This window comes from Callionymus lyra, chromosome 16 (assembly GCF_982586985.1).
Source record: "Callionymus lyra chromosome 16, fCalLyr1.hap1.1, whole genome shotgun sequence".
NCBI classification, from domain to species: Eukaryota; Metazoa; Chordata; class Actinopteri; order Syngnathiformes; family Callionymidae; genus Callionymus; species Callionymus lyra.
The window spans coordinates 12,793,070-12,811,928 of record NC_141833.1 but is presented as its reverse complement, the minus strand read 5'-3'; the positions used below and the strand labels follow the sequence as shown (position 1 = coordinate 12,811,928).

At 42.0% G+C, this 18,859-nt stretch overlaps 1 protein-coding gene across 2 annotated transcripts; it reads left to right on the top strand.

The window, feature by feature from the left end:
- The first annotated feature begins 6,802 nt into the window (after positions 1-6,802).
- On the top strand, positions 6,803-18,380 carry col6a2 (collagen, type VI, alpha 2). Of its 2 annotated transcripts, XM_087811225.1 has the most exons (32): positions 6,805-7,004; positions 9,586-9,672; positions 9,744-9,844; positions 9,924-10,067; positions 10,178-10,540; positions 10,610-10,630; positions 10,693-10,758; positions 10,819-10,917; positions 10,989-11,015; positions 11,094-11,120; positions 11,203-11,247; positions 11,475-11,528; positions 11,611-11,673; positions 11,883-11,945; positions 12,010-12,063; positions 12,136-12,171; positions 12,265-12,327; positions 12,507-12,569; positions 12,640-12,702; positions 12,765-12,827; positions 12,895-12,945; positions 13,011-13,109; positions 13,179-13,241; positions 13,311-13,346; positions 13,417-13,462; positions 13,527-13,679; positions 13,753-13,847; positions 13,915-14,096; positions 14,166-14,344; positions 15,030-15,068; positions 16,602-16,945; positions 17,681-18,380. In XM_087811225.1, exons 2-32 carry the CDS (start codon positions 9,597-9,599, stop codon positions 17,945-17,947), a joined length of 3,045 nt encoding a protein of 1,014 aa, XP_087667351.1. In that variant the 5' UTR covers positions 6,805-7,004; positions 9,586-9,596; the 3' UTR covers positions 17,948-18,380. The 2 variants fall into 2 exon arrangements, with proteins under 2 accessions (XP_087667352.1, XP_087667351.1); XM_087811226.1 differs by lacking the exons at positions 16,602-16,945; positions 17,681-18,380 and adding an exon at positions 15,706-16,555 and having other exon boundaries at positions 6,803-7,004.
- Positions 18,381-18,859: the final 479 nt, after the last annotated feature.

The following is an 18,859-nucleotide window of genomic DNA, read 5'->3' as shown; positions in this document are numbered from 1 at the left end:
TTGATCCATCCCTTCTTTTTTTTTTTTTATTTGTTTTGACGGCCCCTGACTATAGTCACCGTGTTCTCAATACAGGTATATTTAATCGATCACTGTTCTAAAGGACTCGGGCAAAGTGATGAATATAGTTTTTATATGAAAACATAAATGAATGGATATTATTTAGTTTATATTTCCTATAATTGATCCATTTAGCAGATGTTTTTCCTCAAAGGGAACAATTTTAACCATTCACACACACTGATGGGAGTAGGCTGCGACGCAGCAAGCCAGGGTTCAGTGTCTTGCTCAGGGACACAACGACTCAATCTTATCCCGAGCTGGGATTTAACTTCTTGGGCCACTAGTGAACTATTTAACCATCTGAGATGTATGTTTTCTCATGATATTAGGGTTATTTTTCATCCTTTTTTTTTTTTTTTAGCTTGACGGTCCCTTACAACTGACAATGCGTACTCAATAAGTTCCTGCTGACAGACATTATCACTGTAATGCACTCGAGCAATGATGAATCTTTTTTGTTAATGCATAAAAAACAAAAGAAATATATACACTTTTCTTCAAAAAGACCAATTTATACCCATTTACTCACACACTGACGGGAGTAGGCTGCGACGCAGCAAGCCAAGGTTGATTGTAGTAGTCAGGGACAGGACCAGCTGCGATTGAACTCGCAACTTCTGAGGCCACAAGCCAACTACTTTACTTTTTCTCATCATATTAAGGTTTTTTTTTTCATCCCTTCTTTTTTCTGTTCTCAGTACAATGATGCAGCAGACATAATCAAACGTTTTACCCATCCACACGCACTGATGGCAGTAGGCAGCGATCCAGCACCCAACGCCACAACTACACAATGTCATCTGGAGCCGGGATTGAACCCGCAACTTCTAAGGCTGCAACTACTTCACTGTTTAAGCTTTTCTTTTTTTTTGGTTTGGCTCGAGCGTCGCTACAGGAGTCACTGTGTCCTCGAACGGCAACAAAGCTGACAGACATAATCAAACGATCGCTGTCTGTAGAGCACTTGATTTTACATCCACAGCTACCGAATGTTTGTGCCAGAATTTGTCCTGACTTCAGTGAAGTTTGTTGGCCTCGTCTCGCGTGTTTGTTCGATATAAACATCACGTTGCTAAACGAGATGGATTCCTTCCTGTTGCAAAGTGAAGATCCTGATTATCGAATCCTTCGTTTTTCTCTCCTTCGACGCATTTTTCCGACGCAGTCGCAGGATGTGCTCATGCTAACCCGAGCGATGCTTGGACTCCACAAGTCTGTGTGGGCGACTGTTCCTCAGAGATTTGTCTTGGCTCTCGAGTCACAGGCTTAATTTCCTCCTATTTTCTTTAGGGAACTTTTGGAGTGGACTTGTGACACCAGTTTTTCTCGCGGCATGAGCTCCACACATGGACTTGAAGTCGACTCTCTGAAGCAGGACACATCTGGAGAGGCTTCCAGACGCCAGGACAGAGAGATCTCAATATGAATCATTAACCTCCCGTCGAGTTCAGCTTCACTGTCACTCATGACTCCACAGCTTTTTTCCTTCTGAATCTCTCGTGGATTTGATGAATCTGTTTGTGATTCTGAAGAAGTCCCTGCAGACTCACTCGTCCTCCATGTGAAAATAACGCTTTTTTTTCTCTCTGCGCTTGTGAAAGAATAAAGAAACGCAAGGGAGAGAAAAGCAGCCTCAATTTCAGAGGGAGGTCATTCCTCTCCAGTGAGTCATGGTTTAAGAGAGCGCAGACCTTCGCCGCTCTTCACCTCCTCATCCCTCCATCATCCCTTCTTAGAAGGAAAAAGTGTTTCCAGGCCAAGGCACCGAGAGCAGCCTCCAAGTGGTGATCATGTCCAACAGCTGTCGTCCTCTCATCCTCCTCCTCCTCCTCCTCCTCCTCCTCCTCCTCTGCCTCCTCCTCTTCTCCTCACCACCCCTTCATCCTCCTCCTCCTTCTCCTCTTCCTTCTCCTCCTCTCCCTCTCTTTCCCTCTCCTTCTTCAATGCCAAATCTTCAGACTTCTCTTTTGAGACGAGTCGACAAGATTGTATCACTTAGTGTCTCTCGTGGTCTTGAGGAGACGTTGAGGACCACGTGACCCTGTATTTCCGTGGCGCCTAAAGACATCAGAACTGGAACTCATAATGTGCTAAACAAGGAGGAGCTGTGTCACCTGCAGTTGATACAATACTCTGCAGTGAGAATTCTGACCCGCTCTAGTAGAAGAACTCACATTTCTCCGATCCTTAAAACTCTTTACTGGCTGCCAGTTTCTTTCAGGATCCATTTTAAAATTCTGGTTCTTACTTTCAGATCTATTCATGGTCAGACTCCTCCTTACATCAGTGATCTGATCCAGCCTTACACCCCAGCTCGGGCTCTGAGGTCTGTGGATCAAAATCTACTGATGGTTCCTGAACACGCTTCAGGACCAGAGGAGAGAAATCCTTCCAGGCTGTTGCTCCTAAGCTTTGGTGTTTGATGATCTACTGACTCCTTCAAGAAACATCTTAAGACACTTTTATTTGTGCTTTTCCCTGATTTCCTGGAACTGCTGTGTTTGTCTTATGTGTCTTGATATTTTAAAGTATATATTTTAACTGTGTATTGTTTTTGATCGTTCAAGCGCTTTTTGACCCTGGTCTAGAAAGATCTTTGACAGTGGAGAAGAAATACTTTCTTTTAAAAGGCAGAAACCTCAGCAGAACCAGACAGATGGATGCAGAAAAGAGTGAGGGAGGATATAATTGTATAGTTTACAGTTTTGGTGTTTCTTAGCTTTTCTCCTCGTATCAGTTACAGTTATTGTCTGTGGCTGCATGGCTGATATGATAAAAGACTTCTCCTTCATTCCTCCTTCTTCCTCCTTCTTTACTCATTCATTCCTCCTTCTTTCCTCCTTCATTTCTCCTTCATTCCTCCTTCTTTCCTCCTTCATCCCTCCTTCATTCCTCCTTCATTCCTCCTCTGTAGGATAGTTTCCACAGATGTTGTATGCATCCCGGTGACAACAGGGTTTAACTGCCATTTTTACAACATCGTAACCATAATGGGATGTTCAGGTGCGTCTCCGAGGCGATGACCCTGTTTCTGAATAATTTTGATCTTGATCTCGTTGGTATGTAAACACTTTAAAACGGAGCCGAACGACTGAAACAGGAAACCGACCGATCGTCTTCACATCAGGCGGAAACATGTGCAGACCTCAGCGTGAAACTATGAAGCACTTTTTATTCTAATAGTTGATTTAAATACAATATCTTTACTGGAAGTGTTGACATTTCCTGACTCATTTATCGAACAACTTTATTATTTAGTTTTTATTCCTTTTCTTTTCTATATTTTCTCATTTAATGTTATCTTACCATTATTAATCCTATTTTTTATTCTTCTTTTAAATCATTTTTATGTTTTCATATTTTTTTTAATAAAATGTTGTTTTCTTTTTTTTCTCTTTTTTCTTTTTATTATAATTGTTTATTCTTCTTTTAAATTATCTTTTCAGTTCATTTCTTCTTTTTTCTTTTTAAATAATCTTTTTTATCTTGTTTTATTTTTTCTTACTATTTTTTTTATCTACCTTTAAATTATTTTTTATGTTTTCATGTCTTCTTATGTTTTATACATTTTCTTTATTCTTTTTTTTTTCTTACTATTATTATTTTTTATTCTTCTTTTAAATTATTATTTATGTTTCTGTCTTCTTTTTTTTTAAACATTTTTATTCTAGTTTTTCTTGTTGTTGTTTCTCTGTATTGCTATTGTTTAACTACTTGTTTCTTGTCCTTTTTTCCTCATTATTCGTTTTCTTTATGTAAGTAAGTAAGTAATTTTTATTTATCTTGCACTTTTCCAGGGTCACAAAGCGCTTAAACAATCAGAACAATACTCAATAAAATATATACTAAAAAGGTCAAGATAACACGAGAACAACACAGGAGTTCCAGAAAGTCAAGGAAAAGCCTGAACAAATAAGAATGTCTTAAGATGTTTCTTGAAGGAGTCAGTAGATCATCAAACACAGAGAGGAAGATCATTCAACAGTCTGAAAGTTTTTCTCTTCTCTGGTCCAGAAGCGTGTTCAGGAACCATCAGTAGATTCTGATCCACAGACCTCAGAGCCCGAGCTGGGATGTAAGGCTGGATCAGCTCACTGATGTAAGGTCTGACCATGAATAGATCTGAAAGTAAGAACCAGAATTTTTAAATTGATCCTGAAAGAAACTGGAAGCCAGTGAAGAGTTTTAAGGATCGGAGAAATGTGAGTTCTTCTACTAGAGCAGGTCAGAATTCTCGCTGCAGAGATCAACTGCAGGCGAGACAGATCCTTCTTGTAAAGTCATGAAAACAATCTGTTACAATAGTCCAGTAGAGAAGAGAACAAACGCATGGATTACAAGCTCCAGATCATGTTCCGACAACATTTTCCTAAGTTTAGAGATTTTTCTCAGTTGAAGGAAACAGTTTCTGGTCAGTTTTCTGCAGTGTTGAACAAGAGACATGACTTTATCAAATACAACACCCAGGTTTCTCAGGCTCAGTTTGACAGACTGACCTAAGTCACCCAATACTGACTCAACCCTGGAACCTTATCATCAGGAGCAATCACCAGAGTTTCAGTTTTGTCCACATTTAGCTGTAAAGTGTTTTCACTCATTGTTTGATTTCTAGCAAACAATTGACTAAGCTGTTCAGCCTCTGGGGCTCAGTTGGATCAAAAGAGCAGTAGAGCTGGATGTCATCAGCAAAAATGTGATAAGAAACATCTGGAAATCTCTGAATGATTTTACCAAGGGGAATCAAGTACAGCAAAAACAATAAAGGACCCAGAACAGAACCTTGAGGGACTCCACACAACAGATCGGCCGATTCAGACCTCATTTGATTGGTAGATACACTAAAACTGCGACCAGAAAGGTAAGACGAGAACCATTCTAACACAGACCCAGAAGGTCCCACTTCATCCCTCAGTCTTCTCAGCAGGATCTGGTGATCAACTGTGTCAAAGGCTGAGGACAGATCCAAGAGAACCAGAACAGTGTATTGACCCGAGTCAGCCGACATCATGATGTCACTGGACACGTTCAGTAAAGCTGTCTCCGTAGAGTGATGTTTACGGAAGCCAGACTGAATGCATTGGGAAAAACCCCTGTGGAAAGGGAGAGGTTCACCATATTGGTACTTTTGAGTGTGTTTTTTGTCTTGTTGATCATTTGTCTTCCTCTTAGTTTTGTTTGTGTTTTCGGCCAAGTTTGTAATGACTTTTGAAAACATTTAAATGCCGCACCTCAAGGATTTCTCATCACCTTGGTTCTGGTTCTGGTCCTCTGGGTCTGCAAACACCAGTGCCTCAACGCTGAGGTGTTGAACCCAGATGCTGTAAACCTCCGAAGACCTCCCAGCTCGACTCCTCAGGTCCAGCTGAGGCACCTACACACATGTAAACACAGCCAACGGTTCAGGGACGCTCTGTTAGTGTTTAGTGTAAACTCTCTAACTGGACTAATTACGAGCAGACCTGCAGACACCGACGCCGCGGAGGCTTCGCTCTCCACGACTGGAGCACATGTGGGATCAGAACCTTCATGAGTCTCCAGCACATGTCGTGAAAGACTTTCAACGTGAGTCGGTATAAGTGCAGCTCAGGCTGTTGTGTCTGTGATAAAAAAGACACAAACTTGTGTTGTTGCGATCAGTCTATAGAAAGACCCACAACGATCGTTTGTTACACACCGCCTGGGCCAAGTGAGGCCTGAGGGCCAAACAAGGCCCTACGACTGTATCAATGTGGCCCTCACACATCTCTGTCGTTCTTCTCTTCTTTTGCTCTCCTTTTATTCACTTTCATGTTTCTCAACATTTTCTGATCATTGTTTTCTTATTATTCTTTCTTCTTGTTCTTTTGACATCTTTTTTTTTATATTTCTTTCTTTTTATCTTTTTTATGTCATCGCTCTTTCCTCTTCTTTTCTTTCTTCCTTCTGCTTTGTTTCTTCTATTTTACCATTTTATTCTTCTTTCTTGTTATTGTTCTTCTTTTTTCTTATTCCATTTTCTATGTCTTTCTTCTTCTTTTCTTGTTTTGTGCTTCTCTCTTCTTTTTTCTTCTCATTCTTCATATTTTTTTTCTTTTTGTCTTACTGTAATGTTCTTTTGTAAATCATTGTATTAATTTTTTATTGGATATTCATCTTCTTTTTTCTTCTCCTGACTTTTTCTTTGCTCTTGTTAGTCTTTATTATTTTATTTATACTTTTTTTTTTCCTTTTAATGTCTTTTTTTGGTTCTTTTTTGTCTTCTTCTTCAATCACCTCCTCTATCGATCACAAGTCACGTTAATCGTGATTTTGTTGGGCGATCATGTGCTCAGCTCGACTCTTGCACAGATTCTCATGAAAGAAATCAAACGTTTATTGAGTTTGTCTCATCAAATATGAGTTAGTTGAGCAGATGATCGCCATTTGCTCTTTGTCACGTCAAGAACACATCTTGTCCGAGAGGAAACGAAAGGATCAAAGCCAAACTGGTTTTACTTACTAAGAAATTTGCAAATGTTAACAAAGAATCAGTGACGTCACAGTGTGTATTCAAACCTAGTGATAACAGTTAAAAAAAAAAAAGAATTTTCTTATGAAAATTGAGTTTCTAATGGATTTCTCATGTTTCGCCCATTGAACATGCTGTATGCAGGACTCGTGCACGCGCACACACGCGGTTCCTGCGGAGGCACAGCGCCCCCAAGCGGCGGGTCCCCGCACCAGTGGCCCGGGGTTAGTAGGTGGGACCAGAACGATCCTGAGGCTGGACCCGGACAGGAAACCGAACCCACGGCTCTTCTGCGGGAACTCAACGCACATCCAGGGCTTCACTTTGGACTTTTCCCTCCCCTGGTCCTTCTTTTCTCTTTTTTTTTCTGGGATTTTCTCTTGCTGACATGAGACGGTAGTTCTCGAGGAGGACCAGACGTTTACCAAAGTTTGCAAGTCGGGAAAAAGTTCAGGTAAGAGTCCGATTCAGAGATGATGCACGATACTGGAGCACGAGCTGTGAGGGTTTTTCTTTTAAGGAAAGTTTTTTTTAACTTTTTATTCATTGTCCAGTGATGAATAAACTGCAACAACTTAAAAACTGGTTTAAGTTTAAAAACAAGAAATGAAGTTTTTTATTTTTATTTTACTCCATGCAAACACGTTCTAATAAATTTAATATAATAAAATGTATAAAACTTACTGCAGACGCGAAAAGTTCTCTGAACGCAAAGGGAAAAGAAACTGCTTTTATTTTCTCCGTCCGCTAGAGGGAGCCACATGTAACGTCTCTTAATTTTGGTAAAACAAGTGATTTAATGTGACTTTGTAAACAAGAAAATGAGGATAAAAACCTCTGACGCAGGGAGATCATATGGTTTCTAGTTGTTTTTTTGTGTTATCTTTTTAACTTCTCTGTGATGAATAATCTGTTTTGTTACCAAAGTAACAAACGTCATGTGTGTCAGTGAACGTGACGTGATTTCCTCTAAATATGATGGATAAAGTAAAAATAAAGAAGTTATTTTAAAGTTATTTAACTGTGATTTAGTCTGAGCTGCTGTTGCGGGAGTTGCATGACCGTGTAAGGACTGTTCAGTGGTTAGAAAATAATAGAAGGTTTGTTGAAAGTGACTCAAGCACGAGAGAGAAGTTCAGGAAGAAAGATTGACTTTAGTTATTATAAATTCAGATGATGTTTTATTTGTTAACTAAAGATACTTTAAAACTTCGGAATGAGTAGAACACACCAAAACAAAGCAAGGGCCGGGGGCCACGCTTGGCCCTGCTCCTGTGTCCACGTGGCCCTCATGAATTCAGTCTAAAACTATAAAAGTCATGGTTATGGTTCCTTTATGGTTTAATGTTGAATGCAATATACACAAAAAATCTTTAATCTTTTTTTTCTTATTCTTTTTTTTTTCTTATACTTGTTCTGGTTTACTCCGGTTTCCTCCCACAGTCCAAAAACATACAGAGGTTGATTGAGAACTTGGGGAAATTCTCCGTAGATATGAGTGTGTGTGTGAATGGTTGTCTGTCTTCTTGTGCCCTGCGACAGACTGGCCTCCTGTCCAGGGTGTCCTTTGCCTCTCGCCAAATGAAACTAGGATAGGCTCCAGTCTCCCCGCGACCCCCATTAGGATGTAGAAAATGAATGAATGACTTATTTCTTCCTTTTCTTTTTACTCTTCCTTTATTTACCCTGTTTTCTTTTTCCTTCTCATCAAATCTGCCTTGTATTGTCCCTTCTCTTTTATTTTTAATCTCCCTTTTTCATCACAATTTTCTTATTAATATTCCATTTTTCTGACTTTTTTCTTCTAACTGTAATGTTCACCCCCTTTTTATGCCCAAATGTATTTTTTTTCTACTAATTAGTTTTTAATCTTTTAACCCTTTCTGCTTGTTTTTTCTTCTGATTCTTTAATATTGTTTTAACCTTTTTTTTATTCTTCTTATTTCCTCCAGTAAGTGTTATATTTCCTGCAAAATAGTATTTAATCTTTCACCTCTCTTTTGTATTCTTATTTGTACCTTACTTGTTTCCCTTTATTTTTCTACAAAAAAAAAACAAAAACAATTTTACATTGTTTTTTAATCTTCACGTTTTATTATATATATATTGTTTTCTTGTTATGCCTCTGCCCTTTTTTATTATTATTTCTACCGTTTTTCTACTTGGTGTTTCCCCTTCTTCCTATTACTTTTATTCTTCTCATTCTTTCTCATTCTTTATTTCCGATTCCACTTTTTATCTAATTTATTTAGTTATTCATTTTTTCTTTACTTTCCTGTCTTCAAAGGAGACACATGTTGAATGTCAAGCAGGAGTGAAAAGTGCACAGAAGTGTCACGAACTCAAACACTTTGATGTTTTCATTCACATGTGATTCTCTTTACGCTGTTACATAACAGAGCAGCAGCCATTTTCTCATCTGCCAAACTCTTCTGTTGGGTTTCAACAGACGCACATGTGAATCGATAACATTAGAAAAAATGATCCCATCATTCTGTGAGAGAATCTCTACGATAAAAGCGACCCTCATGAAGACATGAGTACCAGAAGCACGCCCCCTAGAGGCGAAGAAGAATATGACTAAAAGTAGATTGATGTAACAAAAAGAGAAGACGAATATTATTTCTCATATTTATTTTGGCACCAAAAAGAAAGTGATATAAAATGTTTGAATGACCTATTGATGAAGCATTTTTTACATCATATTTTTTTGTATTTAATTCAATTTAAATAAATTAAACAGAAAGTTGGAAAAACATGTTCAAACATAAGTGTGACAAAATGAAAATTCGCAAAAGTGTCAAAACTGACTATGTTTAATCGAAAATAAAACTTTAATTCAAACCTTTTAAATTGTCGCATAGCATTATGGGACTTTCTCTAGAAAAAGACGAGACCTGGGAGATTATTATGGCGTCCAAAATGTGTCCGAAAAGCCTTTGGCACAATTGATTTGTTTTTTAGTCAAATTATCACAATTGTTAAATATAACCTTTTATTGATTCTTTTGACTTATTCGGGTGTTTCTCTGGCAGGAAAAGAGAGGATGTGGGTGACAGAGGTCCTCGGGTTGTGCCTTCTCTTCGCAGCCGTGACCACCGGTCAGAACGCCGAGTGCTCCCGTAAGTTCATCATCTATCGTCTCATTGATTCACCCAAGAGTCCGATTCAAATGCCTCTGCTTCTCCTTCAGAAAAACACGACTGTCCCATTGATATCTACTTTACCATCGACACCTCCGAGACCATCGCCCTGCAGGAGTCGCCCCCTGGAGCGCTGGTGGAGAGCATCAAGGTCCCTGGTTTTAGGGGTGTTTCTGTTAAGGCCATCGTTCGTTCTTCTAACTTGAGTGTCTTTTTTGTTTTCGTCGCAGGAATTCACCAATCTCTTCGTGGAGCGTTTGGCGGACGCCGAGTTACGGGGAAGCGTTCGCATCAACTGGAATATCGGAGGACTGCATTTCTCCCAGACCCAGGATGTGTTCAGCAGCATCGGCGATAAGAACAACTTCGTCACCGTACGTCAGACGCAATGAATCTGTCTTTGTCGAGACTGGCGTTGCTAGCTTTTCTTGTGGCGTTGACGATGATACGTATCACAATATCACATTTGATATGACTTCCATAGGAGCTCAAGAAGATCCAGTACCTGGGCAAAGGCACCTACACCGACTGCGCCATTGTCAAAATGACGGAGGAGATGATGCGCTCTCGCACGACTCCGAAGCCTCTGCGCTTCGGCGTTGTCATCACGGACGGCCACGTGACCGGGGAGCTGTGCGGCGGCATCAAGGACGCCGCCGAGAGGGCCAGAGAAAAAGATATCCGCCTGTTCGTGGTCGCCGCGTCCGACAACATCGACGAGACCGGGCTGCGGGAGATCGCCAACGCCCCCGCCCAAGTCTACAGGAGGGACTTCATGGCCGTCGACCTGAAGTCGGGCAAACCCGTCATCCAGTTGGAGACCATCGACCGCATCATCAAGACAATGGTGACACGATGACACTTGAAAAAACGCACCAGTGAGTCGTCCAATAACATCTCTTTTTGTCGTTTGCAGCAACACATAGCGTTCGCCGAGGTAAGACAGGTACCGTTGAGAAGCCATTGATCTTTTCCACTGACATTTCTCTGGATCAACAGTGTCACAAAGTGTCCTGCCTGGAGACACCTGGACCTGAGGGACCCAGAGGACACAGAGGACAGAAGGTGAGAAAGACCAACCCCTTTTGAATTTGTTCACCTTAACGACCGGTTTGTTACCCACAGGGAGCTAAAGGAGACAGTGGTGACCCTGGACCTAAAGGAGAGATAGGTCGTCCGGGTGACCCAGGTATTGAAGGTCCAATCGGTCAGCCCGGTATCAAAGTAAGAAGTCAATCGCCAACTACAAATGTCTGAACGTTCTGCCACTAATGCCCCACTTCTGATCTCTGTAGGGAGAACCAGGTCTGCTGGGTGACAAGGTAAGAACTTGAGATCTTAGTTAATCCAAAGGTTTTTGGAAAATGTTCGTTCACCACCAATCTTGTGATCGTCCACAGGGAGAGATTGGAACTCAAGGAAAAAAGGCAAGTTTTACCTCAAACGTCAGACCACCCTTATCGACGGTTGGAAGGAGTGAATGAACCTTCAACTTTTCTTCTTCACCAGGGTGTGGGCGGAGTGTCAGGACGCAACGGAACGGACGGACAAAAGGTAGGAATTGCACAACGCCAGGACTGTTGTCCTCGTAATATAAACATCCTACTTGTGGCGCCAATAGAGTGGAAAGTGCATCAACCAAGATAGGGGGATTATTCACTGAAGTATTTTAGAAGATTTTAATGTCGATGCCACTTTTTACCATTCATTTTGGGGACTCTGGGGACACAAAATGCTTTTTCTCTGGATTTCTATTTCACCTTCACGTCTTCTTCCATCAGGGTAAAATCGGACGGATCGGCGCGCCCGGCTGTAAAGGAGATCCTGGCGACAGAGTATGACGTCGATCCGACAATGTCATCGCCTTCGCCTTTAGTATCTGGTCTCACTTTAGCTTGTGCGTTCAATGGTTTACAGGGACCTGACGGACACCCGGGAGACGTCGGTGAGCAAGGTTTGCCTGGAAACGACGGAGAGAAGGTAAAGGTTCCACATACAATTTTGAATTAGAATTAGAATTTAAATTACAAGACGTGGAGATGAGATGAGAAACTTTAACCAAATTAATCACTTGTCGAATGTTTATAGAAATCCTAAATGAAAAATTGTAGATTTAAGACGTGACTAAATAATACAGATCATTCATTTCATTGTCTTTGATTAATTTTAATTGACATTCAACTATGTAGGGCGATTCTGGACGTGCCGGAAGAGACGGTCCACCCGGATTTGCTGGAGACGAAGGCCCAAAGGTAGGTAGATTTTTAAAAAGTAGGGTCCGAGGGTCGCAAAAGTCAAATATCTCCTCTCGCACAGGGTGAGAGAGGCAGTCCTGGATCACCGGGCTCAACGGGAAATAAAGGAAGCACAGTAAGTCTAAACCCAGAGAAATGTAGCCCAATTTTTTTCAAAACAATTTTAACCAAGTGTTGTGCTTCTCAGGGAACTGCTGGAAAACCTGGAGCCAGAGGAGAGCCGGTTAGGAAATGTTCTTCAGTCAATATATATATATATATATATATATAATGGATTTTTGCATTGACATTTGTTAATATTTGTCGATACTTATAGGGAAGAAGAGGAGAATACGGGCCTAAAGGTGCTCAAGGAACGAATGGAGGGAACGGTGAGAAGGTAAGAATTGGATAACTCAAAAGTTGAAATTTGCGTGACAAATCATCATGGGATATTTCAGAAAGACACCATCAAATGTTGGCCCTAGAGCCACAGTTTTCACAAGACTTAGACTACATGGATACACAATGTGTTGCCACTTTATCTACAACACTGTCTCTATTGACTCATTATTTAAGGGTGAAATGGGACCAGAAGGACAAAGAGGACTTTCAGGTGAATCTGGAAACAAAGGCGCAAAGGTGGGTTTTTCTTTATCTTTGGATTAATCTGTCCGACAGTGAATAATAAGCTTAATTGTCTCGTCTTCAGGGGGACAATGGCCTTCCGGGTCCGAGGGGGCCACCAGGACTAACAGGGGAATCAGGCAAAAATGTAGGTGTTTTGTAGACACAATCATGGTCAAAGAAATACTCTACTATTTTTTGGTGTTCTAGGGCTCAAGAGGGGATCCTGGTGATGCAGGACCAAGAGGAGAGTCAGGACAGGTTGGACCAAAGGTGAGTTTTGTGTATATACGAACTTAAAAGGTGACATTTCTTTTATTTAACAGGGTTTATGTTTCAGGGTGATAATGGAAGGCCGGGCTTCAGTTACCCAGGGTCAAGAGGAGCTCAGGTACGCCGCAAACTCACTCCTGTTTGCTCTCAGGGTCGACTGATGTTGTTTTTGCCACCTTAAAGGGTGAAAATGGAGAGAAGGGCAACCTAGGCCCTCGTGGCGGTAGAGGGGACTGTGGTCAAAAGGGAGAGCCAGGTGATAAAGGACCATCTGGAGAGGGAGTGAGTAGAACAATGAAGCCAAGTGTCACACAAGTGTCAGGTCAGGGGGGTAACCTTCTATTTAAACAGGGCGAACCCGGACCTCTAGGTGAGCCCGGAAAACGAGGGTTCAGAGGAGGGGATGGTCGTCAGGTAGGTCTGGATTGAACGTTGTTTGAAGGACACAAGGGGGATTTAAATCCTTGTTTTCTTGGTTTGTAGGGAGATCCTGGTCCCGAGGGAGATCCGGGTCTTACTGTAAGAACCTTTTCAACACGATTAGAACCGTGACGAAGGATGACCATAATGATTCGTGTGGTTCTTGCAGGAATGCGACGTCATGAACTACATCAGGGAATCATGTGGTTGCTGCGGTGAGCGTCGCCGAGTGAAAGGTTCGACGCCCGTGAGACGGTTCTGACCCTTTTCTGTTCGCAGACTGCGAGAAGCGCTGCGGAGCTCTGGACATCGTCTTCGTGATCGACAGCTCCGAGTCCGTGGGTCTGACCAACTTCACTCTGGAGAAGAACTTTGTCATCAACACCATCAACAGGCTGGGCTCCCTCGCCAAAGACCCCCAGTCGGAAACTGGTGCAGAACACGACCGTCATCACGGTAGATGTGTGGTTTTTTTTATTTGTGTAACGTGGAGTTCGTGTTGCAGGCACCAGAGTGGGCGTCGTCCAGTACAGTCACAGCGGAACGTTCCAGGCCATCCGTCTCAACGACCCCAAGATCGATTCTCTCTCCGCTTTCAAGGTCGTATCAACGCCACGTGAGCGCCACATATGGATCACATGACTTACTTCTGCTGTCCACGTCTCAGGACGCCGTGAAGCGTCTGGAGTGGATCGCCGGAGGCACGTGGACCCCATCCGCCCTGAAGTACGCCTACGACAACCTGATCAGAGACAGCCGCAGAGCCAAGGCCAACGTCACGGTCGTGGTCATCACGGACGGACGCTTCGACCCGAGAGACGACGACTCCCTGCTGACCTACCTCTGCAGGTGCCGTAGACGCCATTGTGGTAACGCGTTTGGCGAGAAGTCTGATCCCCGATGTGTTCTGTGACGCAGCGACCCCAGCGTGGACGTGAGCGCCATCGGCATCGGAGACATGTTCGACCAGATCGAGGAGAACGAGAGTCTGAAGAGCATCGCCTGCCAGAAGGACGGCAGAGTCATGGGCATGAAGCGCTTCGCTGACCTGGTCGCCGAGGAGTTTATCACCAAGATCGAGGCCGTGCTCTGCCCAGGTACCTTCACCAGCAGATCAAATATACGGACTGTTGACCCCGAATGGGTTAGGAAAAACTGAGCGGTCGTTGGTTTCTGATGACTAAACGACTTCTTCTAGTCTTTTGCATTGATTCTAAACTTGTAGGTCAACCTACATGGTGTTTAAAGTGTAAAGTGTAAAGTCAAAATGGTGGAATTTTAGCCCTTTATCTAGAACAAAATTTGGATTTCCATACATTTTCAAGTACCTCATTGAAAATATAAATCTGGGCTCGGATTAGTTAAAAGGTTATTTCACCCAAAATTCAAATTTCCGTGTTTTTCTACTCACTCTCAGGTGGGCTATTTGGACTCTATTTTCTTCATCCAAAAAGACATTTAAAAACATCCGTACTGCTCGTCCGCAATGTTTATCTTGTATTGAAGTAAAACATTTTTTAAACAAGACTATATTTTACGCTAGTTGGTAACAGAAGCTAAAGGCTAACATGCTACACTGACAAGAAACACAATATATAAGAGCTTCCAATCTACTGTCTACACTGGGAGCTCTCACGATATTTACATGGTAGAAAATGAGTAAAATTTGAATTTCGAATGAACTATAAGTGTAACAGTTGATCAGTCGCGTCGCGTTTGCTGTGAACTTAACTTCGGGAGATATCATCACAACGGACTAAAAGTTCTACTTTTCTTCTTCAGATCCCATAACTGTGTGCCCAGACCTGCCTTGTAAGACAGGTAAGCTTTCGCCGTCTTTAATCTTAACAAATTAGAGTCTTGTTGTTTCAAGATGTTTCTTCGTGTATCATTAGCATTAGCCAACGTCCTATTTTCTTTTTTTTAATAATTCCAACCACACCAGCCACAAGGAAGTCAACAAGAAAATGTCCTTGATTCCAGAAATCAGGAGATAAATCTGGATCTCTGGGTATAAAAGTGTATGATCTTGACTAAAACTCAAAATAATTAACAGAGTTTTTCTCGTACTGATAGTCATGGATTGTGATGTTGCTTCTAATTTAGTAAGTCATTCTACGAAACCGGCTAATGTGGGATTCAATAGTACCTTCAGGAGCTTAAAAATAAATCCCTATTAGTATTTGTTTCATTTTCTTTGTGTAATTCAGATGACTTACTTTCATAGAGCTATGGAATCACCTCACAATGGCTAGCTTATCCTACATGGAACATGTTCCATGACGTTCATGAAAATGGCTATAAAAACATGTCAAGAGCTCAGTAAATGTGGTTCCATAGAGTGATGGAAAAGAGCCGCTCACGGTCCAGATCAACCACATTGTGGCTTCCTAGTTGCTTTTATTACAAGGTGTGAGTGGGATCCTGCCCACAATGTCGTTACGCCCCCTTGTTGCAGGAGGGGGCATCGCATCGGGGCGAGGCCATGCCCCCTGGAGACCACTGGCAGAGGAAGGCAGCCCCCCTTTGGTACCCACCTCTTTGGAGGCTGTGACCAACCTGCTGAATGGTCTGAAAGAGCAGGAGTACGGGGTTGGCGTGGCAACCATGGCGTACACGGCCCAGCGGGCCAAGCTGTCCCGGGGAGAAGACAGACAGCAGTGGACTCAGCTGTTCATCGACTCGTTCAAATATGTCTATCAGGACATAACGGGCGACCCGGAGAAAGCCATAGGACTCTGCTAGAAACGCTACCTCAACTTTAGACTTATCTATGGACGCCTCCGTGTCTCAAGCTTTGCTGCTAGTAGGATCTCAACATTTCTGTTGCGGTGCAATAAAGAGCCCAGCTAGGAACTGCATGATATTGACTGCTATTAATCCATTAGAAGGTTTCTACCTTGAAAGAAGCAAATTGTAGGGAAAGTGGGCATCATGAGTTGGCAGGAGAACCAACAAAAGAAAAAGCCTCATTTCCATCCTGAGTCACTTTTACGCTACTTTGCACAAACCCATGGTTACTGTTTTTCCGCCTTCTCTGACTCATCCTCGTTCACGGCCGGCGAAAACATGATGGAATATGCGGTTAATGCGTCACATAAAGGATGTTTTAACACTGTTTTTTATGTTGGTTACGGCACCAGTACGAATGGAATCACCGTGCAATAGATGGTCTTTGGCTTTTATTGGTGCATGTTTTGTTGCATGTTAGAGACGTTTATGTTTAATCCTGGAACAAACTGATGGTTGAAGAATAAAAGTGTTTCAAACAAAGAGTTCTTCTGTCGTGAAAGACGGCGTCACGTCGTCAGAAGCCGGAGACTGAGGATGTGTTTGTTTGTGTGTGTGTTCCAGAGCCGGCGGTGGCCAGCTGTGTGCAGCGGCCGGTGGACCTGGTGTTCATGCTAGACGGCTCGGAGAGGATGGGCCTGGAGAACCACCGCCGGGCCAAGGAGTTCATCGAGAACGTGGCCCGCCGCCTCAACCTGGCCAACGGCCCGGCCGACGAGAGGAGCGCCCGCCTGGCCCTGGTGCAGTACGGCAGCCCGGCGGAGCAGAGGCTGGAGTTCCCGCTGACGCACAACCTGACCATTATCTCGGATTCCCTCGCCGGAGTGACCTACATGGACTCGTCGTCCGCTCTGGGGAATGGCATCATTCACGCTGTGAACAACGTGGTTTACCAGTCGGGTCGACAGGTACTTTTTTTAAACTTTTATTCTTCTTTATCAGTTCTTATTCATCATAATTATTCATGTTGAATTTATGAACTTTACCTCTATTTTTGTTGGTGTTCCGGATGATAATTTGTAATTAATTTAAGTTATTGGGAAAATGTAAGGCCTTAATATTGGTGGGGGTTTGCGCTCTCTTAGTGCTTTTCTAGTTTAAATACTATTTGATATGGTTTCCCCTCGTCTTATCTGCCTAACTTGTATTATTTTGATGTTATTATATAAATGTAATTGTCGATTTTAGTTCAAGTTAAATGCACAATTTCAAACTAGCAATGCTGGTGAACCAAAAATGTTCTTGTTTGGCAAATTTTTACAAAAACTGTCAATTGAGACATATAAAATAACAAGAAACAAGGGTCAAAGGTCGCATCTATCGAGCCAAGATGAAATGATTCAACAAATGTTCACGATTATGTTGGTGGTTTTGATATTACTTCATATCATAACCTGATTTTAATCTTATTGTTGGATATTTTTCCTCAAGCTGATACATAATGCCTTCATAATGTTGATTTGCAGTCTTATATTTTGCTCATAAACCTAAAATAAAATGCAATTATTTATCATTTTTAAAACCTCATAGCTTGTAAATTACTCATAACACAACAGTTATAATGTCACATTTAACTGCAGGTTGTTTTCTAAATATAACAAATGACAAAGATGTCGTCTAAAGAACGGTGTTTTTTTCCACAGGGGAATCGTTTGGCGCGACGCAACGCCGAGCTGTCGTTCGTGTTCATCACCGACGGCATCACGTCCAGCGACCAGCTGGATGAGGGCATCTCCTCGATGAAGAGGGCCGAGGGCGTGCCCACCATCATCACCATGGGCACCGACACAGACGAGGAGGTCCTGCGGAAGGTGTCGCTAGGAGACTCGTCGGCCATCTTCCGAGGCGCCGACTACGCTCAGCTTAACAAACCTTCCTTCTTCGAGCGCTTCGTCCGCTGGATATGCTAGTGTGAAACTGAGAACCGACCATAGAGTTGGAGTGAATAGAACCCAATTTTAAGTGTTAAAATGTTTGCTTTTAACAGTGATTACTGAATGTTCTATTCCTTCTAAAGCTTTGGTACCGCGGGCCCCTCCAAAGACACTTGTCAGGATCCCATACTGGAGGGTTATTGAATGTGTAACAAAACTCTTGTTTTACTAAAGATTGTAAGCCCCGACTCCACCCTCACTCTCGCCCTTTAGAGAAGTCACTATTTGAAATAAAGGTGCTAACATAGAGATCTGTGTACACATTGTACTGTATTGTGGTTTAGGTGGATTGAAAATCAGACACACAACATCACACACACACACACTGAAACAGTACCAGAGCTGATGTTGAACCACATTTGTGTTCAAATACAAAACATGACGTTACAATAAAGCGCAATGTGGTGAACCCAAGACTGTTGTGTCATTTGGTAGATGAACAACCTTTAAGATACAATATTATTTAATATTTCAAAATAATCCGAGTTTATTTGAGCCAGAATCACAGAGAATACATAAACATTTCTAAAACATACAATTAACATGGACTATAGTGAGCAAATAATATAGTTGGCATACTTTGTAAAAAAAAAAAAAAAGAAGAAAACTAGTTTTTACAGCATTTACAGAAACTATTCACAGCATTCTCGTCACATCTTAAATGGCGCAAAAGTTCGCAGGTGATCACGACTTCCGGGATTATGTCATATTTTTCATCCCGAACAAAAAGACATTGTAATCTTGATTTCTCGTCTATACATTTATTTTTAACTTTGAATATATGTAACACGTGATTCCCGGTAGATGCTACTGCCACCTGCTGGTGGGCTGATCACATTGCGATCAGACTTTTTAAACATCTAATGTATCGAATTATGTAGACAAATT

Bases quoted from the DNA above. Each gene is read 5' to 3' on its own strand.
- col6a2 (XM_087811225.1), top strand. From the start codon at position 9,597: ATGTGGGTGACAGAGGTCCTCGGGTTGTGCCTTCTCTTCGCAGCCGTG. The intron at 12,570-12,639 runs GTGGGTTTTTCT...TCTCGTCTTCAG, and splicing joins CTGGAAACAAAGGCGCAAAG to GGGGACAATGGCCTTCCGGG. The intron at 14,345-15,029 runs GTACCTTCACCA...TTTCTTCTTCAG, and splicing joins CGAGGCCGTGCTCTGCCCAG to ATCCCATAACTGTGTGCCCA.